General features: G+C 45.0%; 1 protein-coding gene across 9 annotated transcripts in view; it reads right to left on the bottom strand.

Moving 5' to 3' along the window:
• LOC147624169 (isoamylase 2, chloroplastic-like) overlaps window positions 1-13,637 on the bottom strand; it is a 221,221-nt gene that overhangs the window by 154,698 nt on the left and 52,886 nt on the right. For 5 of the 9 annotated variants that reach the window (XR_015269057.1, XR_015269058.1, XR_015269056.1 and 2 more), the window contains exon 2: window positions 1,207-1,305. Coding sequence is in view for 3 of the 9 variants with exons in the window: in XM_086819095.1 (XP_086675221.1) it covers window positions 1,207-1,305 (99 nt within the window). In the remaining 6 variants the exon portion in view is untranslated. Of the gene's footprint in view, window positions 1-1,201; window positions 1,306-11,007; window positions 11,687-13,637 lie in introns of those variants that run through there. The other 4 variants (XM_086819099.1, XM_086819101.1, XM_086819100.1 and 1 more) reach the window with 3 other exon arrangements.

Below are 13,637 nucleotides of genomic sequence, written 5' to 3'. Positions count from 1 at the left end.
TCAAAACAACACAAGTATCAAATCCAAATCAGAGAGGTAAATTTGTGGTTTTTTACGATTTTCTTAAACTCTTGCTAAATCGAAGCATTAATCTCAAATCCCCCAAATGTTTTCAAAATTGAGGGCATATATCAAGCATTGGCGAGTTGCTGCAACCTCCTATAGCATCAGATTCAAAAAGCCCGAATTTCTGGGAAACCCTAGTTTCTAGGAAACCCTAATTTTTCCGTAGCAAAAGATGAAAAATATGTTCTACGTAATGATTCAATCTCTAAGCCACCAAATGAGTAGGCCAAGTTGGTATCAAGGGGTGGTGATGATAAATGTGGTGCCACAGCACAAATGTGTGTTGTCTTGTGTATGTCAAATGTCTGTGTTTGTCCAAGGACTTTTTAAAGTCCAAGTTATGTGTTGTGTTCTATTCAGTTGTGTGTTGTTTCCTATTGCAAGTCTGTGACTTGATCCTATGAGGCTAGATTTATCCTTGACATAGTATGAGGCAATCCCTTGAGGGGGGGATTGTTGGGAATCAAGGTCTTACTTGTGTGAACCCACTCATATGTGTGGTAATATGTCTGCATATGAAAGGCTATTAAGCCTGAGTATGTGTGTGCGTGTGTGAACATCCTCTAGCAAAGGAGTAAACACCCACTTATGTGTTTGTGTGTGTGAGGAAACCTCTAAAAGGGGTATCAAATAATATCAAGATATATTTGTGTTATGACATAAGCATGATGTCAAAAGAGAACCTTTGTAACCTAAAAAGGACATACCTTTTCTCATTGACACATGTTCATAGTATTAGTAGCTAGTTTTCTCTTTTAGTTTTCAGTTTTTCCATGGATGCTGCAGCATTTTCATGGAGTTATTGTAATACTCTTTGGTCTGATAGATCACGTGGATCTTTTAAAGACGTTAGTATTTCTTTCTTTCTTTCTCTCTCTGTGAATGCTTGCACGCAAATTTGTCAAGGCCCAACATGCATGTTTTTGTGTGAGACAACTTCAATTCATTCTTCAAAATATGTATCATTTGTGAAAGTACGATCCAGCATTTTGATGGTATGCATAAATACAGATGTTTAGCATTTTTTTTTCTAGATGTGATTTGAAGAAACTGAAGACCAGTGTGTATAAAATAGCCTAATTGTTTTTCTCACTTTAACAAGACCTAGCTATGGTTATGAATCAACCTTCAATACCTTACCTCACCTCCACCAACTTGATAAAACTTGTACTTCCTAGTCCCTCCATAAGTTGTTTTGAGTGAATCTTTTCTATGTACTCTGCTCGGGTTTGAAAGTTCCTGAGACGCACAATTAAGCTTGTAAGAAAGCAAAATAAGATACAAGCCCTGCTGAATTTGAATGCACCTACATCCAAATTCTTTTGTTTTATTTTTGGTGAGTGGAAACTTAAATTATAGGTGTCGGGGTCCAAACTCACACCCCCTTCTAGGCAAAGTGGTCGATGGCAGGTAAGGGGCTACGGGACCAAAGTTCTTTTGTTTTATACGGAACATGAAAGAGAGATCTAAATTGAGATATTGAAAGCTTGCAGCAATTTAAAATAGGACTTTGACATGATTCTTGTACAAAAAGTGTCAAAAGTACTAACTGTGATTCAAGAAAGTTCAAAAGGCTTTGATCAAAGAAACAAATTGTTTCTAGCCCTTGTTTTTTTTTTTAAAAAAAACTTCTTGGAACCTAAAAAATGCCCTTCTTGTAATGCCCCAAGGCCCATAACTTGGCTAGCACTACTGGTGAGGTTAGGTTTATGCCTATGGTGGACCTCACACTAAGGCACTTAACCAAACTGTTTTGCAAACCACTGAGGAGCTCCTCAACTCTGCTGCTTGAACCATTGGCCACATCACAACATCACTAGTCCTACTCCAAGTGTGGTTCAATGTCCACTCTTCAAACAATAACTTGTCCCTAAGAAGATTCCAAAACAGTCATCAGAATATAGTGGTTTCAGCCTAAAATCATTTTAGAGGAGAAAAGGGAGCAAAGTAATCAAACCTAGATTAGCAAGCGACAACATCCTTGTATATAATATAAGTCTCACTCCAAACAAGTTGGACACTTGAGAAATGTCTTGACAATTCTAATGAAGTGCTCTATGCGAAGTTGAGCAAGTGTGAGTTCTTCAAAATATATATATATCTTTGCCATATCCACACGTTTGAAGGTATCCAGGTCTCCTAACGAAATGAGAATGGACATGCCCTGAACATTTTGCACAAAACAAAAAACTAAAACAAAAACAAATCTCATGCCATGTCAAGGTGCCCATAGACACATTCACATGCAAGAGCAAGATCAAATTCGTGAATCTGCAGAAAAGAGTTGGTGGAAGGAGCAAAACAATGGCAATGGAAATGGTTTCACTCAACGGTGGCCATCGCGATCCTCTTTCACAGTAAGGTAAAACATAAATTTCCAAGGGCCAAGCTTAATGTGATGTGGCCATGTGGCCTTTCCCAACCTGCCAGCCAAAGCTTTCAAACGTAGTTGTCAATGGTGTTAGAAAGGGTTGGCTAGTAGGCTGAATGCAAAAATCTCAATGGGGTTAGCAATGGCTCCTTCCAAGAAAAGACATGTGGACGGTTGGGTTCTTACCAACACATGTTTGGACACGTATGCCAAAGCATCAAAACCACGATAACTATGCCAAGACTAAAACTATCACAAAAAAGAAGCCTTTATTTAAGCTTTGTACAATTCTTTCAGATCTATCCCAGAATCAACAGCCCATAGCTTTTGTGAGTCAATTATTAGGCTGTAGGTGGTGCCCTACTGCAGAATCAACCAAGATTGTTGAGAGGTATGCCAATGATTAGGTTGTACTTGGCAAACTGGTACACAATCAATGTCAGATAGTTTCACAAAACGATTGTCTCTTGCTACTAATTTGTCGTTTTAGACAGCAACTGAACCTCAAACTTTACGAAATCAACCACACAAAACATTGGCATTGGGCTCCAACAGCCAGCATAACCCACACGCCCCACCCCCCCCCCTCCTCTTTTCTTGCAAAGTATTTGCTTTTTATTGATATCAGAATGTAGTACAATGCTGCCTGAAATCTAAAATCCATTACCTCACTATGCAATCCCTGCAATTCAGCTCACACTTTTGCATCTCAGCCATCCATGCCTACTCGGTACCGGTGCCCCAACGGACTTGTCTAGCAATATCAGCACCCCGTGTGGCTCTTTCCTGGACGTCCCCCAATGTAGCCTCTCTGTGAGAGCGGCCAACCAAAGAGGGAACTCCCCCCCTCCTTTTTTGTTGGTTTCCAAACCTCATATGAAGGATCTTTTGTACCTTGTTGACTCTATTGAGGATTGTAGTCTGCTTTAGAAAGACGTTTTCTTTTGACTAATAGAAGGATCCTTTCTTGGAAGGAAAAACCTTTTCGTTGCAATTTTGGGTTGTTTCTCGATTGGTCCATTACTGTAACATGCTAACTATGCAAAAGCTGATTAGAGTAAGGCTAAGCAAAGGTTAATGCTAATCACATTGAATGCTGCAAATACACAGAAGACATGACAAAGACGTAATCTATTGTATTTTGCTCAAAACATGAATATATACATCCACAGATCTACATCATATCTGGACCGTGAATGGTGTGCATAAACGGATATTATGTATGATTACTGATGCATGATTAAAAATGGAGATGTCCATGCAAACGCTGATGGAAGATGCCCTTTTACTCCTTATGCTACTCCTGAATGCCGTGCATCCACCTGGGGTGTTGTGGCTGAAACTATCTACATGCATGCTTCTAAATGACCCTCAATCTGCCCTTTTATAAGACACTGTAGGGATGGTCGGCTGGTAGAGTTGGCTAGAGTTGGCCAATTGGTCGACCCACAACCCAATAAAATGCATAAATCTGGACCCTGAATGGTGTGCATAAACGGATATTATGTATGATTACTGATGCATGATTAAAAATGGAGATGTCCATGCAAACGCTGATGGAAGATGCCACCTTATGCTACTCCTGAATGCCGTGCATCCACCTGGGGTGTTGTGGCTGAAACTGTCTCCATACATGCTTCTAAATGACCCTCAATCTGCCCTTTTATAAGACACTGTAGGGATGGTCGGCTGGTAGAGTTGGCTAGAGTTGGCCAATTGGTCGACCCACAACCCAATAAAATGCATAAATCTATCCACACATGGCTAAATTTATGCATGTTTTAGCATGCTAACTATGTGGAAGCTGACTAGATTAAAGCTAAGCAAAGGTTAACGCTGATCACATGAATGTTGCAAATACACAGAAGCCATGGCAAAGACCTAATCTATTGTCTTTTACTCAGAACATGAAATATACAATGCTGTCCACAGATCTACATCATCTCTGGACCATGAATGATGTGCATAAACTGATCTTATGTATGATTACTGATGCATGATTGAAAATGGAGATGTCCTCTATGCAAACGTTGATGGAAGATGCACTTTTACTCCTTATGTATGATTAGTAATGCATGATTGAAAATGGAGATGTCCTCCATGCAAACGCTGATGGAAGATGCACTTTTACTCCTTACGCTAATCCTAGATGCCTTGCATCCGCCTGGGGTAATGTCACTAGCCTAGAAATTTCCAAGTATCAAAGGGGTCTGGTGGACTCCAGGATGTCTAAATATTTGGAAAGTACAAGCTTTGAGAATGGGGGATTATCCTGGAATACAACGAATCACACTCCTAAAATCTAGGAGAGTTACTATTTTTGGCCTGACTCCAATGAAAATTCCAATCGCGTCATTACGTCTGGAATTGAGCAAATGGGGAGACATACCAAAGCACATTTGGCATAAGGTCTTTCAGTTGGGATATTTTTAAAGGTAAAGATTATGGGAGAACCCATCTCTTAGATTGGGACATGTGGCAAGAAAGTGGATCAAAGTGAGACCAGTGGCCTCACACTTGTCACTTCAACTATTGTGTGGCTCTCCACTTGTCATTATAGCCTTCTCTTGCCATTATATCTCATGGGAGGTCCTAATCAATAAATTGGAGCCCTCTGTCTTCGTTTGGAGTAGGCTCTCTTACTGCACGCTGTAACCGCTCCCTACGGGAGGCCTACAAATCGGAAAATAAAATACACATTATTAGATCACTTAACCAATACAAACAATGGAACAATACTTGCAACATTAAAACTGGAAATGACAAAGAACACTTGACACCATCACTGGGGCCGAAAAGAGCCGCGCCTCAACCCCCCCCCCCCCCCCCTCAATATAGTTTGTATTTCTTGGAGTATTTATATGTACAAGTGTTCAAGGGCCCTAAGCCAAGATTTCTCCATAACATGAAGTGAATACAACTGAAAACAATAAGATTTCTGTCGATGAAGAATCGGTTGTCGGAGTAGACCAAATCACAAGTAGTCTCCCACCTTCACTGGGTGAACACCCACCCCTCACTGGTCTTCCGGGACCGTGCACCAATAGGCACACCCGTACAAACACCTGGCAGGGTGAGGCACTACGGAGGGAGTGATACCTGCTGCTCCCAAGCAAGCTTTGCTCCCAGTTTCCCTGAGACCCCATTCACCTTCACTCGCTCCTCTGAATGTGAGGGCGCGGTCAGGGTACTCACGAGAAAAGATCACCATTCCAGTGGCCTTCCATGGTGAAGAAAACCGGTGGTGATGGTTGCCTACACAAGACTTGGAAAAACAACATTTAAATTTAATCTTATCTGAATTTGAATTACAGAAACAAATACCTGATTGAAATTCAGATTAGGATCTAAGGAGATGAGACTGTCCCCTTTAATGTGGTCCTGGTTGGTGCAAACAGCAACAGTCAGTGAGTACTGATGGCGAGTACAGGAGCGGCAGCAGCAGCAGCAACCGGCCTGTTTGATGGCGAGTACAGGAGCAGCAGACAGCCGGCAACAGGGCTGGTGGCGGATACAAGAGCAGCAGCCGGTACTGATGGCAGGTACAAGCGCAGCAAAAACCGGCCTGTTTGATGGCAGGTACAAGAGCAGCAGCCGAGAGCAGGGCAAGTAGCGGGTACAGAGCAACAACCGGCATGTGGAACTTTGGTGGGTACAAAGCAGCAGCCAATGGCGGGTACAAAGCAACAACCGACAGGTGGGGCTAGTGGCGAGTACAGAGCAGCAGTTGGCAGGTGGGACTGGTGACAGGTACAAAGCAGCAGCCAATGGCAGGTGTGAGAGCCGGTACAGGGACAACCACAGGCGGGTGAAACCATTCCCCCCTCCTCCAATCCTAGGCGCCTTCTTTCCATCAACCACCCCCACACACAATCCACGTGCTGCAGAGAGTTTTTCCCATGCAATCCTTAGTCTTAAATATTATTAGACCTTAATCAATGGTTAATCCTTGGGCACCCACATTGAAAGGTGTCCACCCATAACTTTAAATATGTGTGAACACCCAACCTTATAAATATTACGGTTTACACTACTTTATAGATTTTACATTTGAAAAATGTCAAAAAGGCAATACTTACCACCTGTTCACACACCACACCAACTCGTCAGCAACAAACAGCACACCCATGGTACACTGGGGGTGTTCCCGTCCAGTGTACTAGCACGTCATAGCAGGCAAACACACAAAAACAAGTCATGCGAAAATAAGTTTGCGCATGCAAACATGAATGCATGTGCACATGTAATGGACGAAATCTCCCTTTCATGAAACTTGTACAAGAATTTCTTGTCGGGCACAAAACTGGCGCAATAGAAATGTGAAGTCCTGGTCTTCCTATGGAGTGACAATCCCATAGGCAGAACACAAATCCTGGTATGGGCCTTTCTATGGAGTGACAATCCTATAGACAAAGCTCGGCACAAATATCAATCCTACCATGGAGTGACAGTCCCATGGGTACAACGCAATCCTAGTCATACACGGGTAGCAACAAGCAGGCTCCCGTCCATATGGCATAATACTGGTCACACACGGGTGGCACAAAACTAGTTCCCGTCCATGTGACATAAGATGACTGACCCTTTCTCTTAGATTGGAACATGTGGCAAGAAAGTGGATCAAAGTGAGACAAGTGGCCTCACACTTGTCACTTCAACTATTGTGTGGCTCTCCACTTGGCATTATAGCCTTCTCTTGCCATTATATCTCCAATGGGAGGTTCTAATCTATAAATTGGAGCCCTCTGTCTTCGTTTGGAGTAGGCTCTCTTACTACACGCTGTAATCACTCCCTACGGGAGGCCTACAGATCGGAAGATAAAATACACATTATTAGATCACTTAACCAATACAAACAATGGAACAATACTTGCAACATTAAAACTGGAAATGACAAAGAACACTTGACACCATCACTCGGACCGGAAAGAGCCGCGCCCCAGCCCCCCCCCCCACCCCTCAATACAGTTTGTATTTCTTGGAGTATCTATATGTACAAGTGTTCAAGGGCCCCAAGCCAAGATTTCTCCATAACATGGAGTGAATACAACTGAAAACAATAAGATTTCTGTCTATGAAGAATCGGTTGTCGGAGTAGACCAAATCACAAGTAGTCTCCCACCTTCACTGGGTGAACACCCACCCCTCACTGGTCTTCCGGGACCGTGCACCAATAGGCACGCCCGTACAAACACCTGGCAGGGTGAGGCACTACGGAGGGAGTGATACCTGCTGCTCCCAAGCAAGCTTTGCTCCCAGTTTCCCTGAGACCCCATTCACATTCACTGGCTCCTCTGAATGTGAGGGCGCGGTCAGGGTACTCACGAGAAAAGATCACCATTCCAGTGGCCTTCCATGGTGAAGAAAACCGGTGGTGATGGTTGCCTACACAAGACTTGGAAAAACAACATTTAAATTTAATCTTATCTGAATTTGAATTACAGAAACAAATACCTGATTGAAATTCAGATTAGGATCTAAGGAGATGAGACTGTCCCCTTTAACCTTTAATGTGGTCCTGGTTGGTGCAAACAGCAACAGTCAGCGAGTACTGATGGCGAGTACAGGAGCGGCAGCAGCCGGTACTGATGGCGGATACAAGAGCAGCAGCAACCGGCCTGTTTGATGGCGAGTACAGGAGCAGCAGCCGGCAACAAGGCTGGTGGCGGATACAGGAGCAGCAGCCGGTAGTGATGGCAGGTACAAGAGCAGCAGAAACCGGCCTGTTTGATGGCAGGTACAAGAGCGGCAGCCGAGAGCAGGGCTCGTGGCGTGTACAGAGCAACAGCCGGCATGTGGGGCTGGTGGCGGGTACAAAGCAGCAGCCAATGGCGGGTACAAAGCAGCAACCGGCAGGTGGCGCTAGTGGCGAGTACAGAGCAGCAGTTGGCAGGTGGGACTAGTGACAGGTACAGAGCAGCAGCCGATGGTAGGTGTGAGAGCCGGTACAGTGACAGCCACAGGCGGGTGAAACCATTCACCCCTCCTCCAATCCTAGGCGCCTTCTTTCCATCAACCACCCCCACACACCATCCACGTGCTACAGAGAGTTTTTCCCCTGCAATCCTTAGTCTTAAATATTATTAGGCCTTAATCAATGGTTAATCCTTGGGCACCCAAATTGAAAGGTATCCACCCATAACTTAAAATATGTGTGAACACCCAACCTTATAAATATTAAGGTTTACACTACTTTATAGATTTTACATTTGAAAAAGGTCAAAAAGGCAATACTTACCACCTGTTCACACACCACACCAACTCGTCAGCAAACAGCACACCCACGGTACACTGGGGGTGTTCCCGTCCAGTGTACTGGCACGTCATAGCAGGCAAACACACGAAAACAAGTCATGTGAAAACAAGTTTACGCATGCAAACATGAATGCATGTGCACATGTAATGGACGAAATCTCCCTTTCATGAAACTTGTACAAGAATTTCTTGCCGGGCACAAAACTGGCGCGATAGAAATGTGAAGTCCTAGTCTTCCTATGGAGTGACAGTCCCATACGCAAAACACAAATCCTGGTATGGGCCTTCCTATGGAGTGACAATCCTATAGACAAAGCTCGGCACAAATATCAATCCTACCATGGAGTGACAGTCCCATGGGTAAGACGCAATTTTAGTCATACACGGGTAGCAGCAAACAGGCTCCCGTCCATATCGCATAATACTGGTCACACACGGGTGGCACAAAACTAGTTCCCGTCCATCTGACATAAGATGACTGACCCTTTCTCTTAGATTGGGACATGTGGCAAGAAAGTGGATCAAAGTGAGACAAGTGGCCTCACACTTGTCACTTCAACTATTGTGTGGCTCTCCACTTGTCATTATAGCCTTCTCTTGCCATTATATCGCATGGGAGGTCCTAATCTATAAATTGGAGCCCTCTGTCTTGGTTTGGAGTAGGCTCTCTTACTGCACGCTATAACCGCTCCCTACGGGAGGCCTACAAATCGGAAGATAAAATACACATTATTAGATCACTAAACCAATACAAACAATGGAACAATACTTGCAACATTAAAACTGGAAATGACAAAGAACACTTGACACCATCACTGGGGCCGGAAAGATCCCCCCCCCCTCCCTCAATACAGTTTGTATTTCTTGGAGTATTTATATGCACAAGTGTTCAAGGGCCCCAAGGCCAGATTTCTCCATAACATGGAGTGAATACAACTGAAAACAATAAGATTTCTGTCGATGAAGAATCGGTAGTCAGAGTAGCCCAAATCACAAGTAGTCTCCCACCTTCACTGGGTGAACACCCGCCCCTCACTGGTCTTCCGGGACCGTGCACCAATAGGCACGCCCGTACAAACACCTGGCAGGGTGAGACACTACAGAGGGAGTGATACCTGCTGCTCCCAAGTAAGCTTTGCTCCCAGTTTTCCTAAGACCCCATTCACCTTCACTAGCTCCTCTGAATGTGAGGGCGCGGTCAGGGTACTCACGAGAAAAGATCACCAATCCAGTGGCCTTCCATGGTGAAGAAAACCGGTGGTGATGGTTGCCTACACAAGACTTGGAAAAACAACATTTAAATTTAATCTTATCTGAATTTGAATTACAGAAACAAATACCTGATTGAAATTCAGATTAGGATCTAAGGAGATGAGAATGTCCCCTTTAATGTGGTCTTGGTTGGTGCAAACAGCAACAGTCAGCGAGTACTGATGGCGAGTACAGGAGCGGCAGCAACCGGTACTGATGGCGGATACAAGAGCAGCAGCAACCGGCCTGTTTGATGGCGAGTACAGGAGCAGCAGCCGGTACTGATGGCAGATACAAGAGCAGCAGAAACGGGCCTGTTTGATGGCAGGTACAAGAGCAGCAGCCGAGAGCAGGGCTGGTGGCGGGTACAGAGCAACAGCCGGCATGTTGGACTATCTCCTCAGCACTCAACTTGCCACCGGTCTTGCCTACCTCTGCTTTCTAGTCTAGAGTAAGCTTGGGCGCATTGGTCGAGTTCTTGGAGCCAGAGGCTCCCATGATCTGTCTTGGGGAAGACCCCGTCTGGTTCTGGCCTTTTCCCCCCGAGGTGGTAGCCTTGGGAGTAGCCGGCTGGAAAGTCTTGGACTTTCCACCATTGTGCTTCATTTCCGCACTCTGCGCAAGCGAGAGTGCGTCTTTGAAAGTGACTGGCCTAAACATACGCACCTCCCACTCGATTTGCATGTCAAGGCCATACAGGAATTGCCCTTTCTTGTCCGTATCAAATAAGCCTAACTGCAAACATGAGTTTGAAGTTTTGTTGGCAAACTGAAGGACTGGTTGCGCGTTCTGACGCGCTCCCCTAAACTCGTCTTCAAGTCACTCAAGGTAATGGTGCGGTAGAAACCGCTACTTAAGGTCACGGACAAACTCGTCCCAAACATAAGCTACCATACCTAATCTGGTGTGGGCATGAGCCCACTGGATCCACCAAGGAATGGCCTCATCTTCCAAGTACTAACTAGCTAAGATCACTCTGTCAGTAGTATCATTTTTTCTAACTGCGACAAAGTAAGCTTCAAATTGATGCAACCATGAATAAAGATTTGTGGGGTCGAGCTTACCATTATACTTACTGTAATTCATTTTCTCGGGAAAATGATTTGAGGAAGCCGCTGGTGTCAGTCTTGCGTCCAAAGCCGCAAGGTATCGCTCATGTTCCACGCGTCGCATGGCGTCGTCTTCACGTTGTCGGATCTCCAATGCACGCAACTACAACTCGAGCATCGAACTCGGTTGCGGTCGTGACCCTTCGAGAGGGTCCCTGTGTAGAGGATCTGGTATCTAGGAAACGGAAGGAGAGGGAGGAGGAGATGGAAAACACAGAGCTGGAGAACGGGTGCGCTCTTCCAGAGCCAGTATCTACGCCTTCTGCTCTTCCAACTTGGTACTCTGGTCTGCAATTGCTCGCATCATCTGTTGAAACATCTCTTTTACACTCATGCCTGATGCCCTAGCTTGGACTGCCTGGTGCACTTTGGCCCCAAGGTTCTTGGTCTCTCTCGTCGTCGAAGCTCGCCATAGTAGGAAAATGCACCTGTTTTCCGGAGCGCAATCTGACCATCCACTATGTGTGTGGGAGACTTCCGAAGGCTGAAAACCAACCGTCCTTCGAGGGACAGGAGTCACTCCGAAAGGGGTGGACCGTGGTCCACCGGAGTCTGAAAACCAACCACACGAGCGAGAAAAAAAATTCTCGTTTCTTGCTGAATCTTTACACTTGAAGTAGGCTCTGATACCACTATAACATGCAAAAGCTTCGGGGGAGATCAGTAACTTCAATGCTCAGAAATCAGCACACTTTTCACAACGAGAATAACGCATAAAACTGAATATAGATGTGCAGAAAATAGAGAGAGAGAGAGAGAGAGAGAGAGAGGGAGAAGAGGACACAGTATTGGGTCCCAAATACCCTCTGTAGGACCCCCACCATGGATGGTGTATTTGCTTTTATTAGAATGATGCAAAATCTGAAATAAAAGACTGAACCTGAACCTTCTTGGCTGAGATAGATCTCTGCCCTTGACTTTCAATCCTTGAGCCTTGCGTTAGCTTCTCCCTTGACTGTCCTGGCCCTTGAGTAGCTTTTGCACCTTGTGAATTACGAGATGGCTGAAGTGAATTATGCCTTGGGTATTTATACCCCTCTTAGATGCTGGTTGGCTGGTTTTATCTAGGTCGGTTTGCTGGAAAAAGCCCCACAACCTACTTAAAGTAGCATTAAATGCTAAAAATACCATGTGTTCAAACCTATACTGCCTGGCCACTATGCGCATGCTGCTGGGCAGCCTTCTGGGCTCTGGCCGCCTACAATCCTGGCTACTGTATGGGCTAGCCGACTGGCTGGGCTTGCCCAAAGGCAAGTCGGCTGCCTGGCCAAGCCCTCTTGGGCTGGCCGACAGCCTGCCCAACCCCTCCTTGGGCTGGTGGGCAAGGGCCATGGGCCCCTTGGGGTGGCCTAAGGCCTACCCCTTGCCCAAACATGGGGTATAATACCCCTTTTGGGGTAGCCCTAATGGATGCCCCCTTCTACATGCAACCTACACAGCTGTCTGGCATCTGGTCACAGACCAAACACACAGAGCAACTGACATCAATCCAGAGGGAGACTCATAGCGCGGACTGGCACTGTTTCATGTGCAGGACAATGCACACATGACCTTGGACGCATATGCAGGACAATGCACACCTGACCTCGGACGGATGGAGTGGAACCCTGGCTGACTCGTCCCGGATTGGGCTCACATGGGACCAATTTTCCACCCCAGGTCCTGCACCTTCTTGTTCAGATATGTCTACGTGGCATCCAAGTGCGGGATGCACGTGACAAGGAGATCAGGCCTTTGCTGCCAATCAACAAAGAGGCAAAGGTAAATCCTTTCCTCGGGGTAGTTACAAGCCGAAATCAAAGTCATCGAGCAAGCCTGCAGACAAGAAAGGCGACAAGCAAAGAAAAAGGACAAATGCAACTATTGCAAGAAACCTGGTCACTACATTAATGAGTACAGGAAGCGGCTGGAGAAGGAGAAAAAGAAAGACTCAGGAATGATTGTAGCTAATGCATCAGCATCTAATGTACAAAACAAAGAATCTGCAAACCATGCACATGATGATTGGGCTTTAATTGTGCAACGCAGTTTTGACCCTTTACATAAGAATTAATGCATAGCTGTTACAAGATGTACATGTCTGGTATCTTAACAATGGTGCTAGTAAGCACATTACTTCTCATCGCAATTTGTTCCCATCACTTAAATCTGCTCCACAAGGAAATACTGTTACATGTGCAAACAACTCCTCATATCATGTAAAAGGAGTTGGTAAAATTATTCTCATTGCTGCAAATGGTGAAACAATCACGCTCTCAGATGTATTATATGTACCAGGGATCAAGAAGAACTTGTTATCTGTCTCTGGCATTACTAAGGTTGGCTTCGTGGTTCGCTTTGTGGATGACATATATATTGTTCCTGATCGCAGCGATGACAATATAATTATTGTTGCTGGTACTTTGTCTCATGGCCTTACCAGGCTAGATGAATATGAAAGACAAAAGCATGATGTATATACATACTTTGCCACAAAGGCAACGGGTGATACTAAGTTGTGGCATGCACGCTTTGGTCACTTGAACTTTGGCAATTTGCTGCATTTGCATAAGCATGACATGGTGTTTCAGCTGCCACATCTTGAA

The sequence above is a fragment of the Cibotium barometz genome, chromosome 25 (genome assembly GCF_041138505.1).
Source record: "Cibotium barometz isolate CiBa-2024 chromosome 25, ASM4113850v1, whole genome shotgun sequence".
NCBI lineage: Eukaryota > Viridiplantae > Streptophyta > Polypodiopsida > Cyatheales > Cibotiaceae > Cibotium > Cibotium barometz.
Note: the sequence above shows the minus strand (reverse complement) of the source record. Positions and strands in the feature narration are given on the sequence as shown.